The sequence below is a fragment of the Triplophysa dalaica genome, chromosome 25, assembly GCF_015846415.1.
Source record: "Triplophysa dalaica isolate WHDGS20190420 chromosome 25, ASM1584641v1, whole genome shotgun sequence".
NCBI classification, from domain to species: Eukaryota; Metazoa; Chordata; class Actinopteri; order Cypriniformes; family Nemacheilidae; genus Triplophysa; species Triplophysa dalaica.
In genome coordinates, this window is record NC_079566.1 from 3,106,124 (window position 1) to 3,131,266 (window position 25,143).

Sequence of the window (25,143 nt, forward strand, 5' to 3'; positions counted from 1 at the left end):
GAGGGATGAGGCCTTCGGTATGGAACGCATAGCTGTTAGGTGACGTTAGACCAATGACTTATTGAAGACATCGCTGTCATGAAATCCTGTTTAGTAATCCAATCCTTCAGGAATGTAAACAGTTGGATATTGATGAAGTTGAATGTTTAACTGTGAATGGCCTCTCTGTTGTTTTCTGTTGTTCGGCCACAGGGAGGCACTGCAGCTCTTCCTCTAGTCACCGGCCTCTGTACCGCAGGGGTTAAATCAGAGTTGTGAGGGGCTATAAGAGTTTGTCTTGACGTCAGCTGGCAGATCTGAGGTCTGTGCTGCGACTCTCCGGCAGCAGGATATTTACTCTAGTGTTTCACCTGCATTTACCAGCGGACTAAACATGCACGTGTTTGCTTTGCTGCTGTTTCTCATCGCCAGGATGTGCGCCGAGAGTCCGGAGGGGCCAACAGGTAAGAGATCCGTTTTCATGTCACAGCACCATGGACAGAGACTCCGGGACCTCCACGCGCTCTCACCTCGTGTCAGTGAGCTGAAGAAGTTCACACAACTTTTGTCTGGACGGACTGCTTCAAACAAACAACACGAGACTTCAGTTTGTCTCACATATTTTAACAGTCTAGAGGAATGTGGAATAAGAGCTTGATTCGGTTATGAAAGTGATATAAAGAGCTTATACAGACTGAGACGAAGAGAAACCTGTATATTTAGTTTCGTTGTCTTTTCAAATTGTGAGATGTTAAATCTATAATTTAATGAAGACTTCATCACTTAAAGTATTTGCTTTATTCCTGTTGTTTCATTCATTTACTATTATAAAACGCTACATGTCTTTATTAAAGATGGTGATTATGATCATTTGATGATAGAATAGTTCAGACACAATGAGTTTTGCTTGGAGAAATGTTTGCAGTATTTATTTGGTCGTGTTTTGCGAATGGATGTTGAGTCCGTGTTTCAGCCTTCAGTCGATTGTGTAAAGATGTGTTGTTGAACAGAATATTTCAAGCGGGAAATTCACACTTTTTGACGTTTGGTGGTTTTGGAATTCTAAGGTTTTGTAACAAACACGCAGTTCATGAGTCTGTGTTTACTGTTTGGCAACATTTTCTTCTGTCTGTTCACTTGCTCTTTTAGCTCGTGAGGTGGTTTCGTGGTTCTGGAGATTTTCAGGAGTTTGTTGGTTGAATTGTGTTGTTATCTTTGAAAAAGCCTTCTTACAGTCAGATTGCAGCATTTGACAGTGGGGTGTGTGGGAGGTAATGAGACCTTAGCGCAACTTCTCAACTGTGTGTGTGTGTGTGGTGTTTGCGTACGTGCGTGTATGTGTGTGTGAGAGTTTATGCGCGCACGCGTTTGTGTTGTTTGCGTACGTGCGTGTGTAATCGAGTGCCTGTGTCTGTGTGGTGTGTGCATGTGTAGTGCGTAAGCTCGAGTGAGGGTGCGTTTGTGTAGTATGTGTGTGTAGTATGTGTGTGTAGTGTGTGTGTGTGGTAAGAAAGGTTACAGAGTGTCTCTTGCTGCAGTAATCCGAACAAAAAGTGAGTGGGCATTTCAAACATGCCTTCAAGGGCACAGAAGGCTTTCACAGGCAGTGCCAGATTTTAAGGAACCAAACTCCTGTCATCATTTACTCGCACTGCTATATCATTTCACACCCAATCAACTTCTCTTACACGTAGAATGACAAATTAGTGACCTTAACAATCAAGTTCCAGAAATGCAAACCAAGCAAATAAATAAAAGCTTGTAAGTTAAACAATTGCTTTATGTCACGGAAAGTCCAAAATTGGGTGTATTTCATTACTTTAGGTAGTTATGTTGCTAGTAAATTGTGTGTTTCAGTTGCGTTTAGAAATGATTTTTCTTGTCGGTCTATGTTCAAGTTATTACATTATGTGACGTCAACAGTATCGGTTCTTCAGAGTAAACTCATTCAAGGCTTTGTTTCTGAAAGTGAAATTTTGTCCGTTTTGGGACTGAATGGATGTAGTCACAGAAATTGGTCAGTAATACGTGTTATTCATGTTTTATTATACACATGGTTGGGTGAACCAGTCAAACACACAACGTGTTGCTTCTACTATAGACACTGTAGGGATTGGAGGCGGTTTTTCACTTGCTAATGTCTCTTAAGGTTCTACTGTTCCAGTATTGATCTTCTTCACAGTCTCTGACATAAACAATAACACACAGTATGGATTTACTTCGACAGCAAAGGAGGAATACAGCTCTGCTTATTTAAAGATGAAGCAACTATTTCGGTTTGAAGACTTGTGTAAACAGAAATCTAAAGTAAGCTTTCCGTCCTTCATCCATCTTTCTTTTTTGCATGACACTGACCGGAAGAGTGACAGAGCACCAGAATGCATTAAAGAGAGAGGTTGGTAGAGAGATTAGATTGAAATGGGTTGGAGCGGTGTCCTGCAACCCCCGACAGCCCACCAGAGTCAGCAGGAAAGGGCATGGGTGGGTGTTTATATGATGAAGAAGGGCAAGTGCTGAGAGATTCATTCTCTGAAAGAGGATTTACCATCTTCTGAGGATTTCAAAGAGTTGGGCTGCTTTTCATCTCTTCAGCACACGGCTTCATGTCTTAATGTGTTGCTCTTATAGATGCTTTGTGAAGACGAACAGCTTGAGTCGTCTGTTTCGGCTGATGTGGTTGCCATTTTAACGGATTAGTTCACTCTGAAATTAAAACTGTCATCATTTTCTCACCCTCATGTCATTTCCAACACATACGACTTCCGTGAACACAAAAGGAGTCATTTATCTCCAGGATGGTCACGCTGCTTCTTTCCATAGAACGAAAGGGAAAATACTTGCCTGTCACCCTCTAAAAAGGACAAAACATCAATGTAATCCATCTGACGGCTGTGCGGTTTTATAAAACCATACGTTGGCTTACTAAGACTCTTCCCACCTTCTTGGTGTATGTGAGCATTGCATGAGTTCTGACATCAGTAACACCAAACACACCTGTGATTTATACTTTGCGTGTGTGTCGTTTTTTAAAAAACGGCTAAATGGCGTGTGCCTTTATTGCACAAAAAAAGAGCAAAATTAAAATGTCATTTTCAAAGAATTTATTCTTCTGCAGAACACAAAAGAAGATACGGATGTTGATAACCAAATGACATTAAATCCCATTGACGTCCATTGTATGAACGCAAAACCACTAAGACGTATCTCAAAATCTCTGCTTTGAGTCATATACAGGTTTACAACCACAGAATACATGATTACAGAATTTATTTTTTTTGTCTTTTAACCTGACTTTTATGTAGGTCATTGTAGTTGCTTTGTTAAAAAAGCATAACTTGAATCCTTTGGATTCGCTGCGGTTGCTATTTTAGTCTCTCACCAGGAGTGGTTGGGAAAATCTAGCGTGTTGCGTTCGCATGTGGGGGTCGTTTCTCGCTTCATGTCCTCTTTTCCAATCCCGCAGAAAGCTCGCTGATCATCGTGTCTCGTGCAGGTAACTGTTCATGTTCCTGTCCCCTATATCTGAGAAGACAGCCCTCAGAGATCTCGCACCAGTGAATCCCTGTGCTGCGCTCACCCGCAAGGCATCATGGGATAGCGCGCAGGGGCTGTCAGCTCTCTCCTCCAGGTGCTGTCAGTGTCTTGTTGCTCTTGTTGCTCCCAGAAGTCGTTACGGGACAGATGGTGTTCTGCCAGTGGGGCGTCAGGTCCTGTCACCCAGTGTTTTGCCCACAACAGCCCTCCGCTGCAGCCCTCCTCGCTATTCAGACAACAGAGCAATATCCTTTTAGCACCGGGCGACTTTAATATTTTATTCTCACTTAGCTTACAGATAATAAGCGTGTTAGACGTCAACAGATGGACTGAGACGACTGACTCAAGTCAACACAGTTAACACAGAACTGTTATAAACTGTGACATAATTCACTGATGATGCTAATGTGAACTTCATAAACTGCTGTGCTGGCATTCTAATACATTCTGTGTTATTACTGAAGGCAAGTTTGATTTGTTGTTCTATCAAACAACGGTAATAAACTAACACAGTTTCGTAAATGCATTCGCCATCCAGTCAGAACCGAAAAATGGTATACAAATTTGACACTTCCTGAGCTCTTCGCAGACCTTCTTTGGATGAAATGAGGTATTTAAGAATAAAGGAGGAGTCGGGGGGGAGGAAGGATGTCGTCAATGAAAGAAGGTTAACGGCTGTTTAAACAGAATATGTTTGGAATAATGATTGGCAACTGGAAACAACACAGCAATGTACTCAAAACCTCCCAAGTGTTATAATAATCACTTGTAACACCCTAGCAACTGCATAGCAACAGAGTGAAAAACACTTAATAACATCTCGCCACCAACTAGCAATGGCCACCAAGGACCCCCTTGCAACTGCTTGCTAAATTGACACCGTAGCAACAAAATAGCAATTTCCATGTGAAAACCCACCTAAACATTTAGCTGCATACATGCATAGCAACATGCTAAAAAGATATAGAACACCTTAGCAACAGCAAAGCAAGACCATGGAAACTAGAACACCTTAGACCATGAACATACTTGATGACTTTTTTACAAGTAAAAAAAAATGGTGGCAGCATTTGGTTACAATCAGCAGCTAAACGCCATGACTTCTTCGTCACCCTCTGCCCACGAAGGCAGCCCAGAGAAACAGATAGGCAGCGTAACCGAAGTCTTTTGAATTACAAACAGAGAACGTCTTTGCAAAAACTAATCACATATTTAAAAACTATAATACTAATCTATCGATAGAAATGAAATCAAAAGTTATTGAAAGTGAAAGTTCAACTTACATTTATACAAAACTATGCTCTAACCGGCGTTTCGGCGGCCATTTTATTTTTTCGAGCTTGATCCTGCTCAACCAATCACCTCCCTGGCATGTTGTCATGGAAACAACACACTACTCGCTTGTCATTGGTCACCTGTGCAAAGTAGCTTGACGTAGGGTATGGAAGCAAATAAGAGACATAATGTTTTGAAATTTAACAGCCTATGAATACTTGATTTTGAATTATTTTACTTTGGAAACCATGAATCTGAATTTATTTGTTTCGAATTTACCTCTATGAAATTTGAATATGAAAATTCTTGATTTCCAATTTAAAAACCTGAATTTAATGCTCACAAATTCAGATACAAATAAAAAACAACTTACAGAATTTCAGATAAAATACATTCAGATTGATCAAATTTGATTGCTCTTATTAAGATCTCAAATTTCAAGTTAATACTTTTCAAAGAAAACAAATGTCTAATTCCACTGCTCAAATTCAGATCGAAAAATTCAAGTTAAATATTCACATGGTAACATCCGGGCTACCCAGGATAGGAAAAACAGTTGAGCCCAGAGCCTGTCTGCAATTGAACCGAACCATTGAACCGAACCAATGAACCGAACCAATGAACCGAACCGACATCGAAAAATAATAATAATAATAGTTCAAAAAATAATTAGCAACAACATACTTTTGTTCTGTAGAGTCTGATTGTACATAAACAGCAAACTTACCGGAGCGCCTTCGTTTTCCCTAGAAGTCATCTTCTTTACAGGTTTTATATCCGTGCCTTGGCCTCTTCTTGGATCATGACAGACAGTCAGGTTGTCGTGCTCTGATAGGCCGCCCGACGTCGGTTCATTGGTTCGGTTCAATGGTTCGGTTCAATGGTTCGGTTCATTGGTTCTGTTCAATGGTTCGGTTCAATGGTTCGGTTCAATTGCAGACGGGCTCTGGGCTCAACTGTTTTTCCTATCCTGGGTAGCCCGGATGTTACCATGTGAATATTTAACTTGAATTTTTCGATCTGAATTTGAGCAGTCGAATTAGACATTTGTTTTCTTTGAAAAGTATTAACTTGAAATTTGAGATCTGAATAAGAGCAATCAAATTTGATCAATCTGAATGTATTTTATCTGAAATTCTGTAAGTTGTTTTTTTTGTATCTGAATTTGTGAGCATTAAATTCAGGTTTTTAAATTGGAAATCAAGAATTTTCATATTTAAATTTCATAGAGGTAAATTCGAAACAAATAAATTCAGATTCATGGTTTCCAAAGTAAAATAATTCAAAATCAAGTATTCATAGCATATTCAAAACATTACGTCTCTTATTTGCTTCCATAGTAGGGCGTTTTTTTTTCAGAAAAGTAGAATTTTTTTCAACTTGAAAAGACACCCTGAGCTGCAGAAAAAGACGTTTTTTGAAAACAGGGTTTACTCCACTGGATTATAATGTAAAACAGACGCTAGCAGCTTTGAAAAAGAAGTCAAGTCTGGACACGGCCTTAGCAACTACATGCCAAAATGCTTCATAATGTAACCGCATAGCAATGCCCTGGCAACCACCAACAACACTTTAGAAACTGCGCGGCAACTTGGTCGCAACTAGCAATGATCTAGCCACCCAGGACACCATAGCAAAACTGTATGAAGACGACGACATCGAAGAACGCTCCGCTCACATTTCCTTCAGAAAATCGTCAAATCAGCTTGTGACTGCGGTTTTGCTGCAGCTGTGACAGACATGCTGAGCTGAACTAAAACTCTGAACTAACACACACACACTCGCGCTGTCATCTCGCCGGCAGATTGGCTAAACTCCAACTGCTACCGTGGCAACATGGAAAGTATGAAAGTCCTGAACTGCAGGAGACACTGTCACCCTGCGCACGAAACTCACCTTCTCACATCCTACACGTCTGCTATCAGTTATCCTTGCTTTGGAAAGCACTGCTTTTCTCAATTAAACGCAAATATTAGACTTCAATACCGTATAAAACTTGAACTGTTTTATGTCGTTCTAAACGGTTCCTCTCATTTTTTACTTTTAGTTTTGTAAATAACTTTTCATACTGAAATATTTGAAAGTGAACTTACTGAACGTACATTTCATAATATGAATACATAAACAAACAAACACTTGGCATGGAGTCAATGGGAAAGGTCATTTTGGCAGGTGTGCGAGTAGACTGTAACACCTGGGATAACAGCTGCCACCCTTCCCCACCGGTGACCCCTCCAGCCCACACCGTCACCCACGGTTTCTTCAAGGGGATGTGGAGGTCATGAGCAGATTTTCTCGCCAGATTTATACAGAAACGTTTGCATAGTTATATCTCAAAGCATTCGACCTGACGCGTTACATGAATGATGTGCAGTACTTTGCGCCTTATGGGTGTCTTAGGTGGTCTCTGGCCGTTTGCTACGCAAGAGGCCGACGGTAACCGGTTCATCCCCAGGATTAAGCGCTCATTGGATGCTTGACCTGGACCGTTACAGAAAGCAAGAAGACAATGAAAAGATCATAGACTCGAGCCCTCCCCTCACTACCCCATGACCTCCCGCCCCTCCTCCTCATGTCTGGGGCTATTGTTGAGGATTGAGTCGGTGCGTCACAGATGTTGTTGTGACTGGAGACGAAACGAGGGAAACTATAATGCAAGATGTGTGACCTCAATCATTCAAATCGGCACTTACGAATTAACATCAAAATAACTTTTTATCTAGTCAATAGAACCGAATTGCTACGATGGGAAAAGCACACGTTTTCTTGAAGTGGCATTGTTTCATGGAGCACAAACAGTGCTGGATGGGGGTCATGTTTAGGGTCAAGGGTTTCTTTAAATGCCACCTGAGTGAACCTTAAAGCGTTTAGAACAGCGTGGTAGTTTTTGGGGGGTTATTGTAGAGGAATGATTGACCTTTGTTGAGATACTTACCTGTGCTCCAGTCATTTTCCGGCGAGTAAAGTTGCCAGCGAATCCAAAGGGATTGTGTTATTTAGAGAGAAGTGTGGATTGATTGACGTCCGTGTGAGCGTCTGATGTCCCTACTCTCAGCGCTCACAATTTCTGTGTTATGGAGAGAAAAGGTATAGCAGAAGGAGTAGGAGGAACGGGCACTTGGGAGACGCCATCAAAGAAGGGAGGCAGAGAACATATTTGAAAAAGAAGGGACAGAGCATTTCGCTCGGCAATCCTCCCACTTCCGATGGTTTTCTGCTCTATTTTTACACCTCGGAGCGCTGACGAGAAAGAAAACAAAGGTTTCACGCAGTGACTGCAGCATCCCAGAGGTTTTGGCAGGCCTGGATGTTGATGTGGAAGCAGTGGGTCTCACCAAGAATGGACCTGTTGGCTCCGGATATGTCTTAAGCCATCCCAACCGAAATAACCCGTCTCCATTCCCTCCCACATCACACACTGGTTTATTGTTTTCATTCCCCAGACAACCCATTATTACACACCGAGCCGGAAAGTGGGTTACTTTTTGGAAGTGAAATCTACATTCCCTCGCTCTTTCTTTCTTTGTTGTCCGTCGCTCTCTCGTTCATGCCAAGGAAGGAAAAAGAAAAAACGGGTCTTAATTAAGTCAGCCAGTCATTAGGGTATGGAGACAGATCCACATGGCGTCTTGATCGGGCCAAACAAATCTCCATTGTTAGCGCTGGATCCGGGGACAATGCAATTCCAGTTTGGTCGCAGATTAATTGAGGGCACAGATTAGAGTTAGCATCAAGGAGAAAAGAGTTTTGGGCTGTTGTTCTCAAGCTGTCTCGCTTCTATTCAACAGGGCAAAGAGGGAGAGACAGATGTAGTGGATCGAGCTTAACCTACTTTGACACCGATCTGCTCATTTTTCATCTCTAAACCAAAAACTGTCGAACGAGTCCTTCCTGTTTAATTAATAATCTGTCTTTAAGGGACAAGAGAAGATTTCATCACTGTACTTAATCTGTTCATGTGGTCAAACAAGGCTTGGTGGCCATGTTAAAGGGGAAGAAATTGGCCGTTTATGCATCTCATCAGTAGTGTCATCTTTATCATACACACAAAAATGCAGAAGCTTTCTCACAGTTAAAAGCTTTTACCAAGTTTCTTGAAGCTTCCTAAAAAGCTCCAGTTTGAGTGCATGATTTTACATAGATTTTCTTCATGGCTTCTTAAACACGCTGGATATTCACACCACTTTCATGTTGGATTGATGGTGTTTATAAAACACGATGTCATAAATACCAGCGGCACTTTCTGACTTTTCCGAGTTGGAGGCGCATCGATTAAAGAATCATAGTTATTCTTGACGGACTGAAGATCCTTCAGCAAGCTTCTGAAATCTCAAGTGTCGGCTGTGAGAAGAACACACAGAGATCATTGAACAAACTGAGTAACGTCAAACAATAAGACTGAATCCCGAGAGCTGATGAGCGAAGGCTATCGTCTGTCAGAGCAGATGCTTTCATCTTAACACCCGTCTTTTTTTGAAGGTGATGGTTTACACAGATTGTGTCTCGTGGTGTAAAAAGTAACAGTTGTGTGCGTGTTTGTTTGTGTGTGTGTGAAATGAAGTGAGCAGAGGTTCTCTTCCCATAGTTCTTGAACACCAGTGAAAGAATATTTGAATTTCAACCGGCTTGAGAATTGTTAATACTTTATAGTGTCATTCCTGTTTGACAGGAGGAACAGCTTCAAGGCTGAGCCATTTACCACACAGACAACACTCATGTGAAATCCTTGTGTGTGTGTTGTGGATGAAAGTGAATGATTTAAACAAGTGCTTTTTAGTGTATTTGAGATAAATTTGGTGATTGTCCTTAAAGAGACGGTTCACCCTTAAATATTTTTTTGTCATTTTTTTACTCGCCCTCGAGTTGTTCCAAATATGTATAAGTTTCTTTGTTCTGATGAACACAGAGATATATTTTTTGAAAAATGCTTATAACTAGGGAGGCACCGAAAGCATTTTTTTAAAGACTTTTTACAGATATGTTTTTCTGGTACACGCCAATACCGATGACTGTATGTTGTACAATTATGTTAATAAACCAGTATTTTACTACCTTCTTATTTTGTATGATAAGTTGTACAATTTTACTAGCACATTTTCTTCAGTTTACTAAAGTTAACAATATTCTCTATGGTTTGGGTGCTTCGATCAGGATTTTTGGGTCCGATCATTGAAAGCTATATCGGCTGATACTGATAACCCATTACAGGAGCTATAAACTATATTTAACAACCATTTATATCAAGTATTCAAATTAAGAGAAGAGAGTCTATGAAAGTCTAATGAATTAACAAATTTATATTAGTAATTTAAATATTTACATAAAACATAGCAGCCTGTGACACGAGTCCCAGAAACCCTTTGTCTTCCACAATATATAGTGGCTGTGATCAAAGTATTTAATTTAATACATTATTTTATCTGATAATCTGATATTTCTTTATGCTTCTTACTGTCCATGCTGTAGGGTTGATGTTGCAAAACAAATCAATATAAATGTATTAGTAAAAAGGGATTTTTTTACATTCTGATATTTTGATAGCACTCCCTACAAAATCTCATTTTTAAAAATGTAATTCTCACAGAATCAAAATGTTGTTGCTATTATGAAAAAGTCTGGACAGTAAATAAAAAATCTTTGAGTTTTTTTGTGAGATATGGCTTGGATGTGTTCTCGACAGGTTCTTGTGAGGTTTACTTCTCACTGGCTTCATCTCCTCACACACAATCGAGCGATTTGTAGTTTTGAGATGCCACCGGTGTATTCCAGCTCGGTGACATCACAGGACTCGTGCAGAGCTGAGCGAGATGATCTGAATGCAGAAAAGCCAAATGCCACACAAGAAAAAAATGACACTCATTATGAGAAGCCACAGGAGTGAGAGAGATGAATGTGAGTTTGTGTGTGTTGTGAGAGGTCATCTGAAGGATACTTTTCATCAGGACATTGATGTTTATATGAGACCTGTGATAGATTATCTGTGTGTGTGAGAGACAGTAAAGCCCTTCTCTTCAAAGCTCACAGCGGCCCTTGTGTTCAGCATCAATGCCAGTTTCATTCCCCTGTGTGTGTGTGTGTGTGTGTGTGTGTGTGTGCGTGTGCTTGTGTGTGAGCTAAGATGTTTTTAATTATGATTCACTAGAGCATTTAACATTGAACAGACACACTGTGATGTTCCTTTGAATGTTCATATCTCAAATCATAAAATTTTATGCAAACATTTGCCCTTTCACGTTCCAATAACATCTAATTAGTTTTCTGTATATCACATTGATTAACTTTGGGACAACAAGTTCTCAAGTTTTAATTTTCAAAAAGTCATGTTTGACAACAGAAATTGCAGCCATTTTTGATTGTCTGGTTTCCTGGATTGTGGTTAAAAAAGACAGAGTTTACATTTTTAAGTAAGATAAAAAAAGACAAAATTTGGTCTTTTACAGTCTGGCATGTTTTCCGTCATTTTACAGTAATATCTAAGGGATAATGTACAGGCAGCTGGTTGTTATCGCAGAAGTAAGGCCTGGAAAAAACTGGACATGAAATGTGAATTTGAAATATTTTAATAGCTATTTTACCGAATCGAGACCTTTCGCGAGGAAAAGCTGTTTAGTTTCGGTTTTAAAGTTAGAAAGGACGTTCAAACATCACAAACAGGCAAAATCGACAACTGCATATACCAAGATTCCACGCTGTCTGTATGCAACCAAACTCAACAACTAGTTGTTAATAACGTATTTAAATGTGCATCAGAGATGTGTCTTCAACTCAATGTGAGGTGCAAGAACATAACAGTGAAAGAAGACTTTGACACATTTGGACATACACAGAGCGTGCTTGCGGTGACGTTACAGTGTTGCCAAATATTCATAGAAAAAACAGCAAAAAAAAGCTTTTATAAAAACCCTAAAAATCCATATGATTTATATTTAATTAGACCGAAAAATCTCATATATCTCATACTTTTAAAGTGCTGAGCTTATGAGCTAAGATAAAAAAAAAAAAGATAAAAGCTCTTAAAAATATTTGAACGTGGCAACATGTTGGTTACCACCAGTCTGTCAGTCATGTGAAATGCGGCAGTGACCTGTTCCGTACACACATGGAACGATCATTTAGGGAATTCACTTTTGCATTTAATCGCGGATATCACTCCAGAACCAAACAGTGTACATGTGTTCATTGACTGAATGTTAAATACACTTTCATCCAAAGACAGTTGACTCTGATTCAACCATATTTCTACCTCTACTGTTTGGTAACAGACGGAGGCGTGAGTAAATGATGGTGTGGGCTATTTTACAACCTGGATCATTCCTGTAAAGGTTGCATCAGTGAGCTTGTGTGTGTGAGAGAGAGAGAGTGAGATCCACCAGAAGCCCCAGTGTGTATCCGTGACCTTCAGAGAGTCTTTAAACACATGTGTCAAGAGCCCCACCGGCCTCGTCTCTCCTACAGTTTCTGGGACAGTAGAACAAAGGGTGAAAATGAGGGAGCGACTCCTCTAAGCCTGCAGAGGACGAGTTTATTACCCCCACCCCGGTGACCTTTCATGAAGCATTGTGGGTCAGTGTCACAGATAAATGAGAGGACTGTCAGATCGATCTTTTATCCCTCAGAGGGAGGCATGAGGAGGAAGTGTGAAGATGAGATGGAAATGAGGAAGATAGATGCTCTGAAGCGCTGCAGTCTGTCACATCAGCAACACGACGGCACTTAGAAACATTTAAAGGGGTGGTTCATGTAAAATAACATATATGATGCTATTTAGTCGTCTACATGTCATTTCAACTTTGTGGTCAGTGATAAAAACCCCTGACACTCTTTTCACTGTAACATTTTTTTTTGTAAAAAAATGAAATATATTGTAAGATATCTTTTCCATGTAAAATGATAGGATATAAGGATAATGTTCAATTGATTTCCCCTTTTTTCTTGTAAATGTTTTTTGTTTTCTGTAATATTATATTTTTTACCATATTTACCTTAAACATAATTTAATAATAAATGATAATACAAGCTAATACAAGTGTAGCCAGTTTGGAGAGATTCAGACAACATGGGGTAATAGATTGTAACATATCAAATCCTGCACATTTATATTTATGCAGCACTTACATTTAACTATACTGATGGGGTCGATCATTATGTAATATATAAATATGTGACAGCAATTACATTCCCAAGAAACCCGTGACTATACATTTATGATATGTTTGAACAGCTGAATTTCATGACAGAGAACACCACAGAACACCAAAGACAAAGTTCAAAGGTGTGATTAGAATTCAGAGAGACAGGAGAAGAGTGGAAATATCCTCCTCAGAGTTATACAAAGAGATTTATAAATAATAAACAAGTCTTACTGAAGCCCGTCACTTTTAAAAATAACATTTAAATTAGCATTATGAACATCAGCTGTTAATCATTAAAACTATCACAAAATGCCTTTATGTATTGTGTTTTGGGTCTTATTCCAGTTGGTTCTTATCTGCAAGGACCAGCCCATTACCAGTGGAGACCCACAGAGATCCTGATAGCTTCCATTAAACCCAATACAATACCATTATAACCATTCTGTGTTTTTCAGCAGGGATCCACAACAAGCTGTCTACATCCTCCACGCACCATATACCTAGTTTGTTAAATAGTGGTATGTAAATGTGGTCACAACAAAACATATACATTGGATACAATATTTGGATACTTTAAAGGCACAGTATGTAAGAATATGTAACGTTTGAATGCAGAGAAACACTTTTAACATCGAAAAAATATCAGAGCAAGTTGTCAGCTTTTCATAGAACATGACTTCATCTAACCGTTTTTGCAATAATCCTTTTGAAGCTTCGGCCGTCATGGGGATTTAAAGTGTATGTGTGACATCACTTCCTCTCACACAGGTGTCCTAACAGAGTGAGACTGACGTGTTCCGCTAATGTCTGACAACCACCATGTTATAAAGGCACATTTATCTCGAAGAGGGTGGTTGTTCTCTCTTTTATTTTTGAAATAAATGCCACACGCTTTTGATATTTTATTTTCTAAAGCAGTGACATTTTGTAAGTGTGGGATTGATGGAGACACTTTCTCTGCCCACGTCTCAGCTCCCCTGTGTGTGTGTGTGTGTGTATGTGTGTGTGTGTTTCCACCCACATTTCTCCTTCAGGTTGTCTGATTCTTCATACATCAGTCTTGTGTTGTGTGTTGCCTCTCAGTCCATCTCTTTCCTTTGTTTTGCGCAGCTACCATTTGTAGTTTAAAGGGAAAGTTCAAGTAAACATGAAAAGGATGCCATCATTAACTCGCATGTCAATCATTTTCTCATCCTCAATGACTGTGGACACAAAAGGAGCAGAATAAAAACAATACTCTTTAAATACAGCAAAAGCACACAGTGACCTGTGAGCTGTCAATCTCCACAAAATACATACTATTAAAAACAATCTGTTCCTGAGACAAATCTGTCTTGTGGTCCAGGTTTTTTCCTGGCTCAGTATGAGGCGGAGGTGGTGCCATCCTTATCTTGTACACACACGCATATGTAGCCCTACTGTACCTTTTACCGTGGATTTACCGTAAATTTGCAGCGGTCCTCGCTGTTCAAAACATGTGCTGCGATTTTTATATCTTCTCAACCGACTTGAATCGTCACATATTATAATCGAATTTCAACCGGCTCACAGTGAATTGTTACATCCGTAAAAACAAACAATATTCACCTGAAAAGCCGTGAAACACAACACCTGTTAGCTCTTGTAATGCAACTCTTCAGCGTCTCACTGGGCTGAAAAATCGAAACAGCGCCTCCCTTGTGGCGTAATACCGCAACTGCTGTTACAAATGACAGTCTGCTCTGTTGACAGAATACACGCAGTGTTTTTTTCTGAAGACACCCGACATAACATGCCGTTGTGTGTGAGACGTGACGCAACACTTTTTCTATGCAGGAAAAACCTGGTGGTCTTCAGGACTTCTTTTGGGGTCACATCAGGAAGGCATGAAAATCCGTCCCATTGAAAAGAACAGCTTGTGTGTCACAACAGGTTTGGACCAGCACGAGATCAAGTAAATGATGTAGATTTTTCGTTGGAGGTTGACCTTTAATATCAGGCTTTCTCGAGCTCAAAGAAGCCGGTGCGGTGTCAGTCGGAGATGCTGTCCTAAAGGAGCCATCGGCAGCGCTCCGTCAAACTCTCTGATCCTGACAGCAGCATCACGCTGAACAAATATTCACATGGAAGTCTTTCTCCTCCCCGCCCGCGCTCTTTCGCTCTTTCCCCTTCACTTCTGACAGGAAAATGTGCATGGCTGCAGAACAGCACGCACGCGGATGAGGAGCACAATGATATCTGGGAGAAAGAAAAGCTTAATGCTGACTCAGAAACGCATGGCATCTCGAGGCTGTCAGCCGGATGTCTGTGAGGTCCCTATACAATTTCTCTTCTATTTGAAATGAACTTTAAGATCAAGCGGGTCTTTTGACACAAATGATGTACAGTAATGTGTTGCCAGTTAAATAAATGCAGATCCTACGCATAATACTCTTTGACCTTTCCTTCCTGTTTACCCATAATCCATTTGTAATGAGCTCATGTCTCAGGGGATCCACAGGCGGGCTTCTCGATCAGCTCCTCTTGGGTGTGGGATATGCCCAGAGTAACAACTAAGTCCGAGCTGTGAGGAAATGAAAGCCATTCTTTATATCAATTTATGTAGTTCAGATTTTCTTCTCCTGCTGTAGGTCACTAAACAGTTTAGTATTTCCGCGCAAAAGTCTGCAACATTTTCACATACCACCCACTACATACCCAGAGTCCCCTGGCGCAGGAGAGATGATGTTCAGTCATGGTATTCCAGATGGTGGTCTAACCCACGAAACCAGCAGCCTGCAGGATAGAGAATAACTCATCCGCATTAAGATCGGAAGTCATTTTGTGGGCGTGTTTGTTCCCTCGCCTGATTTGTATAATTTATTTAGTGAATCATGCATGAAAACAACACAAACACCGCATGTAAACATCACTTTCAGCATGTTAAGTGTTTTACAGGAGAGAGAAATGATTTATGATGCATTTCCAGCATGATCTCATGAGGAAAACATAATAAGGTGGTTGTTTTGTGTGGAGTTTTTTTGAGGGACCAGTGAAGAATTTTGATCTCATTTGGGATCAGTACTGCACATGTTCTCTGATACCAATTACATGACTGAATTGAATAACGCGCAGCAAACACACAGTCACGGCTCATTCAGAGAGGTCTGACGGTGGGTTGGAGAGGATTAGCTGGGAGCTAATAGTCATTAGAAGTCCACTTCAGCGTCTGTAATCGACTCTACCCGGAGACTCATCAATACTCGGTTTACCAGACTGCTAATACTGTCTGAGAAATACTGAGAGAAAGTGTTGCTGTGCTGATCATTGAACTGATTCTGCATTTCAGTCTCATTCTTATAGAGCGTTCCCACCAAACGCGACTTGCTGGGAATAAATCGCACTTTTCGCGTGTAGTTGGACGCTTGAACATTTTGTATTACTCGCTTCCTTCGCGCATGAAATTAACTTCACAACAGATGCGAATTCGTCTCATGGGAGGAGCTTCTCCCAGGCGGCTCCAGACCTGTGTATATATATAAATATATATTTAAATTGTTGTTTTCGGATTTCTGCCTCCGCTCACTACGTAATAATCACGTCACTACTAGAGCAAGCTCCTGATTGGTTAACGCGGTGTGAATTTTCGTAAAACGCTCAATTCGCGTGAATCGCGCTGCAGGATATCCTATCTCATCTTTGCATTTGTGAATCACTCGCGCTTAACACTTTAGAAGAATAGAGAAGTGCTCGTCTGCAGCGTCCACAACAAACCTATGGTAGTGTACAATACTGCATACCTGTGTCATACAGTCTGATCGTCCTTATATAAATAAATTAATAATCATAATCATATGAAAATAAACTAAATTAATAATAAATAAACAAAATGATTCATACAGTTCATCTAGAGACTTAAACAAGCAATTAAAAAACAAACTTTTAATAGCCTTTTAAGATCTATACTGTACTGTATATATTTAATTAAAGGTGCAGTTTGTAACAATTTTATTGTAAAATATCCAAAAAGCAATAGGCTAGTGTTATATATTTTTTCAGCTGATTACTTACAATATCTCAAATGTTTCCAACTACTTGTAAATCGTGATAAAATCGCCATTCTAAGCAGTGACACAGGGCTGTGCAGTCGCCTGTTAAAGGCGTCATATCCGCGTTACCCTTTGTTACAGCCTTTACTGACGTAGAAACTGCATGACAGCAATGTCGTGGACAAATGCGGAAGTAGAGTCTAGCGTCTAGCAAGCCACTAGCTTTTTTCGAGCAGTCCCTTATTTATGTACCGCAATATATTATTTATAAAACTTTACCTCATCCGCTAACATGATTTTTCATTCCCGTCTGATTGATGGCGTTGAAGACAACAGATCCCATCATTCCATGCTTCTTCACAGCATCATCAAGCTACAACATTGTTGTTGCCCTCTAGCGGCGGTTTTGACATACTTCACCTTTAATAGAAAATATTTTTTAACAGTCTATGTTTGCCTCATGCTTTATTTTCAGATGGCGCTTATGTATAGATTTTATTGTTATAACCTTCTCCCAGGCCTAAAATTTCCATCCTAAATAGGGCTGTCACAATCATTAAATAATCGTCTCTATATGTGACATAATCGCAATTATTATAGATAAGCGCAATTACTGTAAATCATTAGAAAACAAGGATGATCTGCAGCATTTTACATCTACCGTCCTCAATCTGCATTCAATGTTTCGTTCCAATGACATTTCTTCATCATTTCAGTTGTGTCAGATTTGTATATTGTGTTCATGAGTTTTATTAAAGTTATTCCACATTTGCTGCATCTATACAGCAAGACAACATCATCCTCATATCTTATTTTATTCTGTTAAGGTCACACTATTGGTGCTACTAGTTATTTTTACTGTATCTACATTTTATTAATTAAGTAAATAGATTGTTCAAACCCTTTAAACAGAAATTTTATGACCATAATCACAATTATTTAATAGACAATTAATCGTCAGCCAAATTTCATCATTGTGAGTGACAGCCCTAATCTAAAATAATTAATATCGATAGACAGATGAACGATGCTTTTGATAAACACATAGTTCTTCAGTCCTGCTTTCACACCAGACACTGTTAACAGACAGTATACAAGAAAGACATTTTCATACCACATGCCCAAAAGATGTCAATAGTTAAAGCTGCACAGTAAGACCATGAATTATAAAGCATCTAATACAGTAAATGTAGTTTGTGATAGTTGATTTATTATTTGATTGGGACATGTTTTGCACAGAAGGACAGAGAGCTGTTTTATCTCGAGTACATGCAACAGGTGGAGCATTTAACCCTGTTCTGCTTAAACGTCAGCATTTGATACCACTCGCTTTTTAGAGTTTTCATTTATTAACATACAAAGTTTGCTATCCAAAAATTTGTGCCAGTTTTGGAAAGCAAGCCGGCTTCAGTTGCCCACTTGAGCAGCTTGCATCAGCATTAATGGTTTATTGTGGAAATACTGGGTTAAATGTGCAAAGATATTAAATAATTACTTTCAGACTAATATATTTATTTATTTTGCCATTGATTCCCCTTTCAGAAAATACAGTGGCAGTGCCAGCGTACAGTGATGGTATCAGATTATAATACTGATTTATAAAACTTGATATCATTTTAATACTGTTGATATTAAATACGAAATATTCAAACTAGAACTAATAATGTAATATTAATAAACAAATGGTGTTTGCTTATTATGGGGTTACAGCTTATTTATGTTTTTATTATTTTATCAGGAAAAAATTAACTGAAATCTTAAATATATTGTAGAAGAGTGTCCTGGCCAAGATGAGCAGCAGAATTAACTTTTTATCAACAAATTAACATTCAGTACTAAATCCATCATAATACATAAAACCAATTTCAAGCATTTAAACATCAGTTATTTACTCTCCAGGTTACAAAGTAACATTTTAAAATGAGTATACGACAATAAATTATGCAACTTCATCATCAGTAATCGCCAGTCCCTTTCTCTTGAATATATCAACAAAGGTAGGAATGCAAGAAACCCAGAATGGCTTTTCATATCAAGGAATACTAATGCAATTTCCTCCAAAGGTAAATGCAGGCCAAGAAACTGTTGTAAAATTCAAAGTGATGTGTGTAAAATCCGTTCCTAATCCTAAAGCACAATACAATTCATCCAAAAAGACAAGAAGGTACAAGGGCACATGTTGATACACTACGTCCCCATAGTCAAGAACCTGGAAAGGTCACCAATTTATTTATGACATTAAAAACATTTCTTATTTATAAAATAAAAACCTATTTTTTTCTTATAATTAATAAATAATTAATATGGGAACCAAAAGGTAGTGTGATGATGAAACCTATCTCTAATATAACTAAGGTGTTTGAATCTTGACACTGGTGTAATTAAACTGGGTTTAATTGATTAATCCAGACAATTTATATATATATGCTATACGTATATACTAAATAATAACGGCCCTAACACAGATACTTCAGGGACTACCATTACAACCTCCAAAGATGTATAACTTGCCAAAAAAAGAAAACGATTGTACAAGAAAGGGATTTTTTACAAAAACGTATTGATTATTAAAAAAGCAAGAATGAAGCCCCTTAAGCTAACACCACTGAGATCATCCTCAATTTGACAAATTACGTTTTATAAATTCCTATGACTTCGCAACTTTAAAAAGTAGCTACACATTGCCATGAGATTGATTTGGGTTTAACAATGGTTCATGTTGTCACGTACAATGATAATAACAATAGACAATATTTCTAGTAAAGTACTGAAGGATGTGACCTGATCCTAAAATGAATTACATTTCTGACTTCGTCATGCTTTTCAGTTCAGATTCATTCATGTCACTTGTTTCCTGTGATATACTGGATGAAACTGGATATAGTATGTTAATACTGATGCGCTTAAATGCCTCGAAGCGACGGGTGTGAACGATTTTTGTCACATGTCTGGAATGACAATTAACACAAACTGATCTATGTTTTCATTGTATTCCGCTCTCACTGGAGATGTCTAGGCTTATGAGGATGAATCGGAGTTATTAGCCATTAGACATAAAACCAGACGTTTTAACAGCCCTGTTAGGCGTGATTTATGTGTTTGCCAACAGATACACAGACGGCAGTTACACATGCTGACACAAGACTTACACACAAGAGTCATTGTTGAGTCACGTCTCTCAGTTTGACGGTTATGTGCGGCGATGTTTGCATCTCTCATCCAGCGTGGCTCATGGGGACGTGATTATTCCGTCTGCGGCATGTTTTGCCCCTGGGACATCATTACCGGCCGTCTCTGGCACATTCACCTTCTCAGCCATTAGCGGCAACAGCCATCACTGTCTATATTACCATAAACAAGCCGTTATTCTGTTTAGGACAGCGCTGGTGTCTTATTAAGAGCCTCGAGTCAAGCGTGTGTTTTAAGTCAGGTTTGTTTTTGACGGCATATTGTTTTTCCTGCAGTGTGCAGGTTAAGTGAAAGCGAAGAGAAGCTGACAACTGGTTGTCATGTTCAGGGGTTGGTAGATGTTTTCTTCTCCTCTGGACCTGTCATTAATTCGTCAGTTTTTGGCGGGCATCATTGAAGACTCAGCTGACACTTCATCACTGCTTTAGTAGTGGTAAACACTCACCCAAACTGCAAGCCACTCTTAATCATTTGTATCGAGCCATTTCATAACATATAAACACTTCTTGAACTGCAGTTTTCTCTGTAATAAATCTATACGATTAATATACAGTATTAGGGTCAAAGACCTTAATATGTCCGGATCAAAAGACATTTACAAAAGGGTAAGCACATTAAATGTAAGTAAAATGTCTACTTTATGGTTTACTGGTTTATGGACTTGTACATATTGAAATATATAAATAATAAGGGAGAATATTACATTTTCTTGTGCTTTAAATGTGTTAAAGATTCTTATTGACAAATGGACAAAAAAAAGAAAAATTACAAGTAACTAGCATTTGGGGTGAAAGTAATTTGTCATGACTTTCACAGAGGAGACGGAAACTCTGGTGCGGGAGATTGTTTATTTATTAAAAGTCCACAGAAAACAATATGACAGTCCACCAGGAACCACCAACAAAGTCGATGGAGCCACTGGAGTCTGCGGTGAGAGGACTCGACACGACAGAACTCATAGGAGAGAGAAAGGATCCACTTGAAATCTTGATAGAAACCGGTGAGGGGGAAAGACTGACTGGGAGACACGGGGACGGGGCGAATGACGCAGACACCTAACAAGTGCTGAGCTGTCCAAACGTCACTCCACGTGTTCGACAAAGCACACAGAGCAGTCATAAAGCCCCGACCAGATCAGGATCACGACAGTAATTAGTCTTTTAATATGTCATAAATGGATATTTGTTGTAAATATCCCTGACAAGATTGTTACACTGAATGACATTTTATTGGGCGTCTTCTGTAAATCAGGGAAAAATGCATGATATTTTTTTTTTTTAATTAAACAGAAAACTTTTTGATTTTATTTTAACAACAACCATTTTAAGCAGTATTACACTTATTGTTTTCATGGTCAAACCCTTTTTCGTCTTTGACCAGTTATCAAAATACTTCAGACAAATAATATCTGTGTTGATATTTCTAAAGGGTGAAGCATCCGTTCTCTTAATTATGATGGAGGAATAGTTCTGCACTGAAGCTTGATAACAAAGGTTTATTTCTTATCAATATTGTTCATTTTGTTATCTTGTGCTGTCAGTATTGATACACCCAGACATAAATGTTATTGCTCAGATGTTGCTCATTTATGGCTCGCGAGATTTGATCGAGTTCTTAACTTAGTCTCCGATGTTTCTTCCAAAAATGCTTATGAGAAATTAAACAGATTAACTGTTTTTGTTGAAACACATGAGGAGTATCAAGATGTAAATGAATGTAGGTTGTAGAGGTCAAATAATCTGGATTTGCATAAATTTGTTGAGAACTGTTTGAGTTCACATTGAGATCTTCAATAATATTGACATTTGATTGCAGACTTTAGAAATCTGAGTTCAGTTTGAAACATTGCTGACATCTCTTCTCAAACTCTTGTGTGTTTTTTCTCAAGAGAAATATCCAAGACGCAAATGGGACTTCAGCAATTTTCCATTTAGTTTTTATTGAACCTCATTGATGTCTTAAAGAATTGAGATGCTAATTGGTGAATTTATGTTACTAGAATGCTGAATGTTGCACAGTTAAAACATCCGCATTAAACTGTGTCCTTCCATTTGTTTGTCAATTTTACTTCTCCAAGCATCGAGCATCTGTAACTTTGCTAATTACTAGCGGCTTCCTTCCACACGTAGAGAAAGATTAATAAACTGCGTAATGACGCATCATCACAAAAACCGGACTAGATGAATTTTTTTTACAAAATGAACACATAGTCTACCATTTTCATTTCAACTTCGTTGAAAATTTTTGAAACGTTAAAACTTGATATAATTTTTTTTCAGTACGTATTACATGAATTTAAAACTGTGTAATGTGGGGGGGCACAACAACCCTCTGGGGGGACATAACCCGCGAGTGCCCCCCCTTGGCGCCGGCCCTGAGCTCCACTGAAACTGAATAACATCTCTCTGTGTGAAACACAAACTTCACCGCTGACTGGCTGGACCCGCTGGTTCAGAGGACTCGCGCTGACCTCCAGAAACCAGCCTGAAACCTGCAGAGGTGTTGATATGACAGAGAAAAAGAGAAAGCGAACGGCAGATCCTGAAACTTCAATTAATCAATGTCAAGACTCAGGAGAGAGCATCCCATCCATGAGCGTCCTGCTGCGTTCTGCCTCCGTTTTATTCTTCATGTGTCGCATCACACATTTTTTGCTTTTTGTTCAACCCTCACTCCAGACCACTGCACTTCCCTCCAATAATCTGTGAATATTTTATAAAGCGTCTGTTTCAGAGGGCGCCGGGTCCCGCTGAGCTCACAGGTGCTGCCTGACGGATGATTGCCTATGATCTTCACAATGAAACAGGCCGGCGTTACACCTCCATCCCAAACATCCGTCCGTTACCCGCCGCATCCTCCTGCAAGCCCAATCGCATCGCCTGTTTTATTCACTTTGCGCGCTGCAGATGGAAGCGGCTAATGAAAAAGAAAACAAAGTCTGGTCTGAGAGTGTGTGTGGGGAGGTCTGGGCCACCGACAGCAGTGCACGGAGGCGAAAGACATTGTAAGACGGGATGATCTTTGTTTCGCCTCTGATGGGAAGTCTCTCTCTGACGCAAAGCAATTTCCTCTTGCAAATTGCATTTTCTGCATTGTGTGTGTGTGTATACAGGAGGCTGGTGGTATGTATAGCATTAGTATAATTTTTTGATTTATCAGTGGAATTCAAGAGAATTGCATCCTGGGAAAAAATATTTCCTGTTTGCAAAAATCTGATATTTTCATACATTTTTATTTGAGACAGCATCATATCGTGCATTGAATTGACATTCATCACTGCTGATGAAATGCATAATACACATATAGAATGATAAAATTGTACAATAATAACTTGAAACCACACATTCCCTTGTTAGCGTATCCAATTTTAGCTTTAGCATTTTGCTTCACAAAATATGACGTTTTGGTTACATTTCTTAAAAAAAAATTGAACGTTTTGAATGTTCCAGTAACAAGGTTTTATACAGTTTTTATACATAAAGAATGTTAAGTTCTGACATTTAAAGTTGATAAATGTTCTTGTAATGTTACTGCAAGAATATTCCTTGATAACTTTGAGAAAACATTTTGAGGACATTCCCTTTTAGAGTAAAAGATGAACCGTCACAATCAGGTCTTCAGTTGTTGTGTGTTATACTGTATATGTAGCCAAAAAAGCATGCAGACTCAGATGATCCACTGGAAAAAGTATATCGTCTGGGCACCTTTGGTAAATTGTTTGAATTGAGTTTTGATCTGGGATGAACACATTTTAATGTAACTAAACGTGGTGTTTTGAAAGGACAGTGTGGAAACTGGTATGTAGCATCTTTTACATTAGTCGTCATGTCTGTGCTGAGATGGTGAGGTGATGGAAACATGAAGGTTTTATGTATGTGGGTTTATATATGTGTTGGGATGTTGGAGGTCTGCCCACATTCTCATCTACTGAAGTGCAATAGAGGTTAGCTGCTCTTCTCATCTGTTTAAATGTCTCAGGTTTTGCCAAATCACATGATAAATCGCAGAATAAAAGAGAGTAAAGCTTCTGTATGTCCGCTCTCATCACGATCTGCCCTTTCAGCTCTTCTCTTCTTTATTGATCTTTAATGAAGTGCTGTACAGAGTACAAAGACCTCTCAGTTCTCATGTGTGTTTATTATATCAACACGTAACATTCATTTTAATCTACTAAATCCATCGGCATTAAAGTTACATTCATGTACAATGATCCCAATCTTCTTTATGTTGTTTTAGTATCGAAGGGTGATAGCGAAAATAAAATCTACCAGCTGATCTTTACAAATAATTTACAAATGTCTGCTATCACTAAAGTCCTACATTTTGGATTGATAACAATATAACGTTTTTTTTTTAGTTTTTACATGCTTTTTATTTTAAATTTGACCAGGATTGCATCTATAACATTCAAGTCGGTTCAAGTCATTCATCACTAAAAACTTTTTTCAAACATAATTTTTCGTTAATCACAAAACTAACATTTTATTTAAAAAACATATTTTAGTACCTAATAAAATGCATTCAAAGTATGCACACGCTTTCAGATTCAAAGACTTTTAGGATTAAGATTTAAAGGAGCAATGTGGGAGGATCTATTGACAGTATACAATATAAAATAGGTAAAGGACTGTTATGTTTGCATTACCTTTGAATAAACTATATTTCTCTCCATACGTAGCGTGCCTACATACATGTTACACCGCCATGTTTTGTACAGTAGCCCTAAACGGACAAACCGCTCTACAAAGTGTGTTTTGTATATATGTTGTAGCACGCAAGAAATCTAGTTAAAATCGGTGAATAAAACACTGACAGATTTATAGAAATGCCCTCTTTATATATACTTGGGTTGCGTGGACATTGCGTCAAACACTGTCAGCCATTGGCAATGGACGGTGACATCGTCTATCGGCCCATCCCTATATTTTCTTTATTTAACTTAAGTGGCAGCTATCTGCTGTCTCAGCTGACGACATCTGTTTGTACGCCGTCATGCTTCCAAAGGGAGGGTTAAGTGGAGGACTGAG

At 38.9% G+C, this 25,143-nt stretch overlaps 1 protein-coding gene across 2 annotated transcripts in view; it reads left to right on the forward strand.

Moving 5' to 3' along the window:
- Positions 1–315: 315 nt before the first annotated feature.
- The window catches only part of ptprua (protein tyrosine phosphatase receptor type Ua), a 177,583-nt gene continuing 152,755 nt past the window's right edge, over positions 316–25,143 (forward strand). For both annotated transcript variants that reach the window (XM_056741056.1, XM_056741057.1), the window contains exon 1: positions 316–443. In XM_056741056.1, the coding sequence (XP_056597034.1) occupies positions 374–443 (70 nt within the window). In that variant the 5' untranslated portion in view covers positions 316–373. The remainder of the gene's footprint in view (positions 444–25,143) is intronic.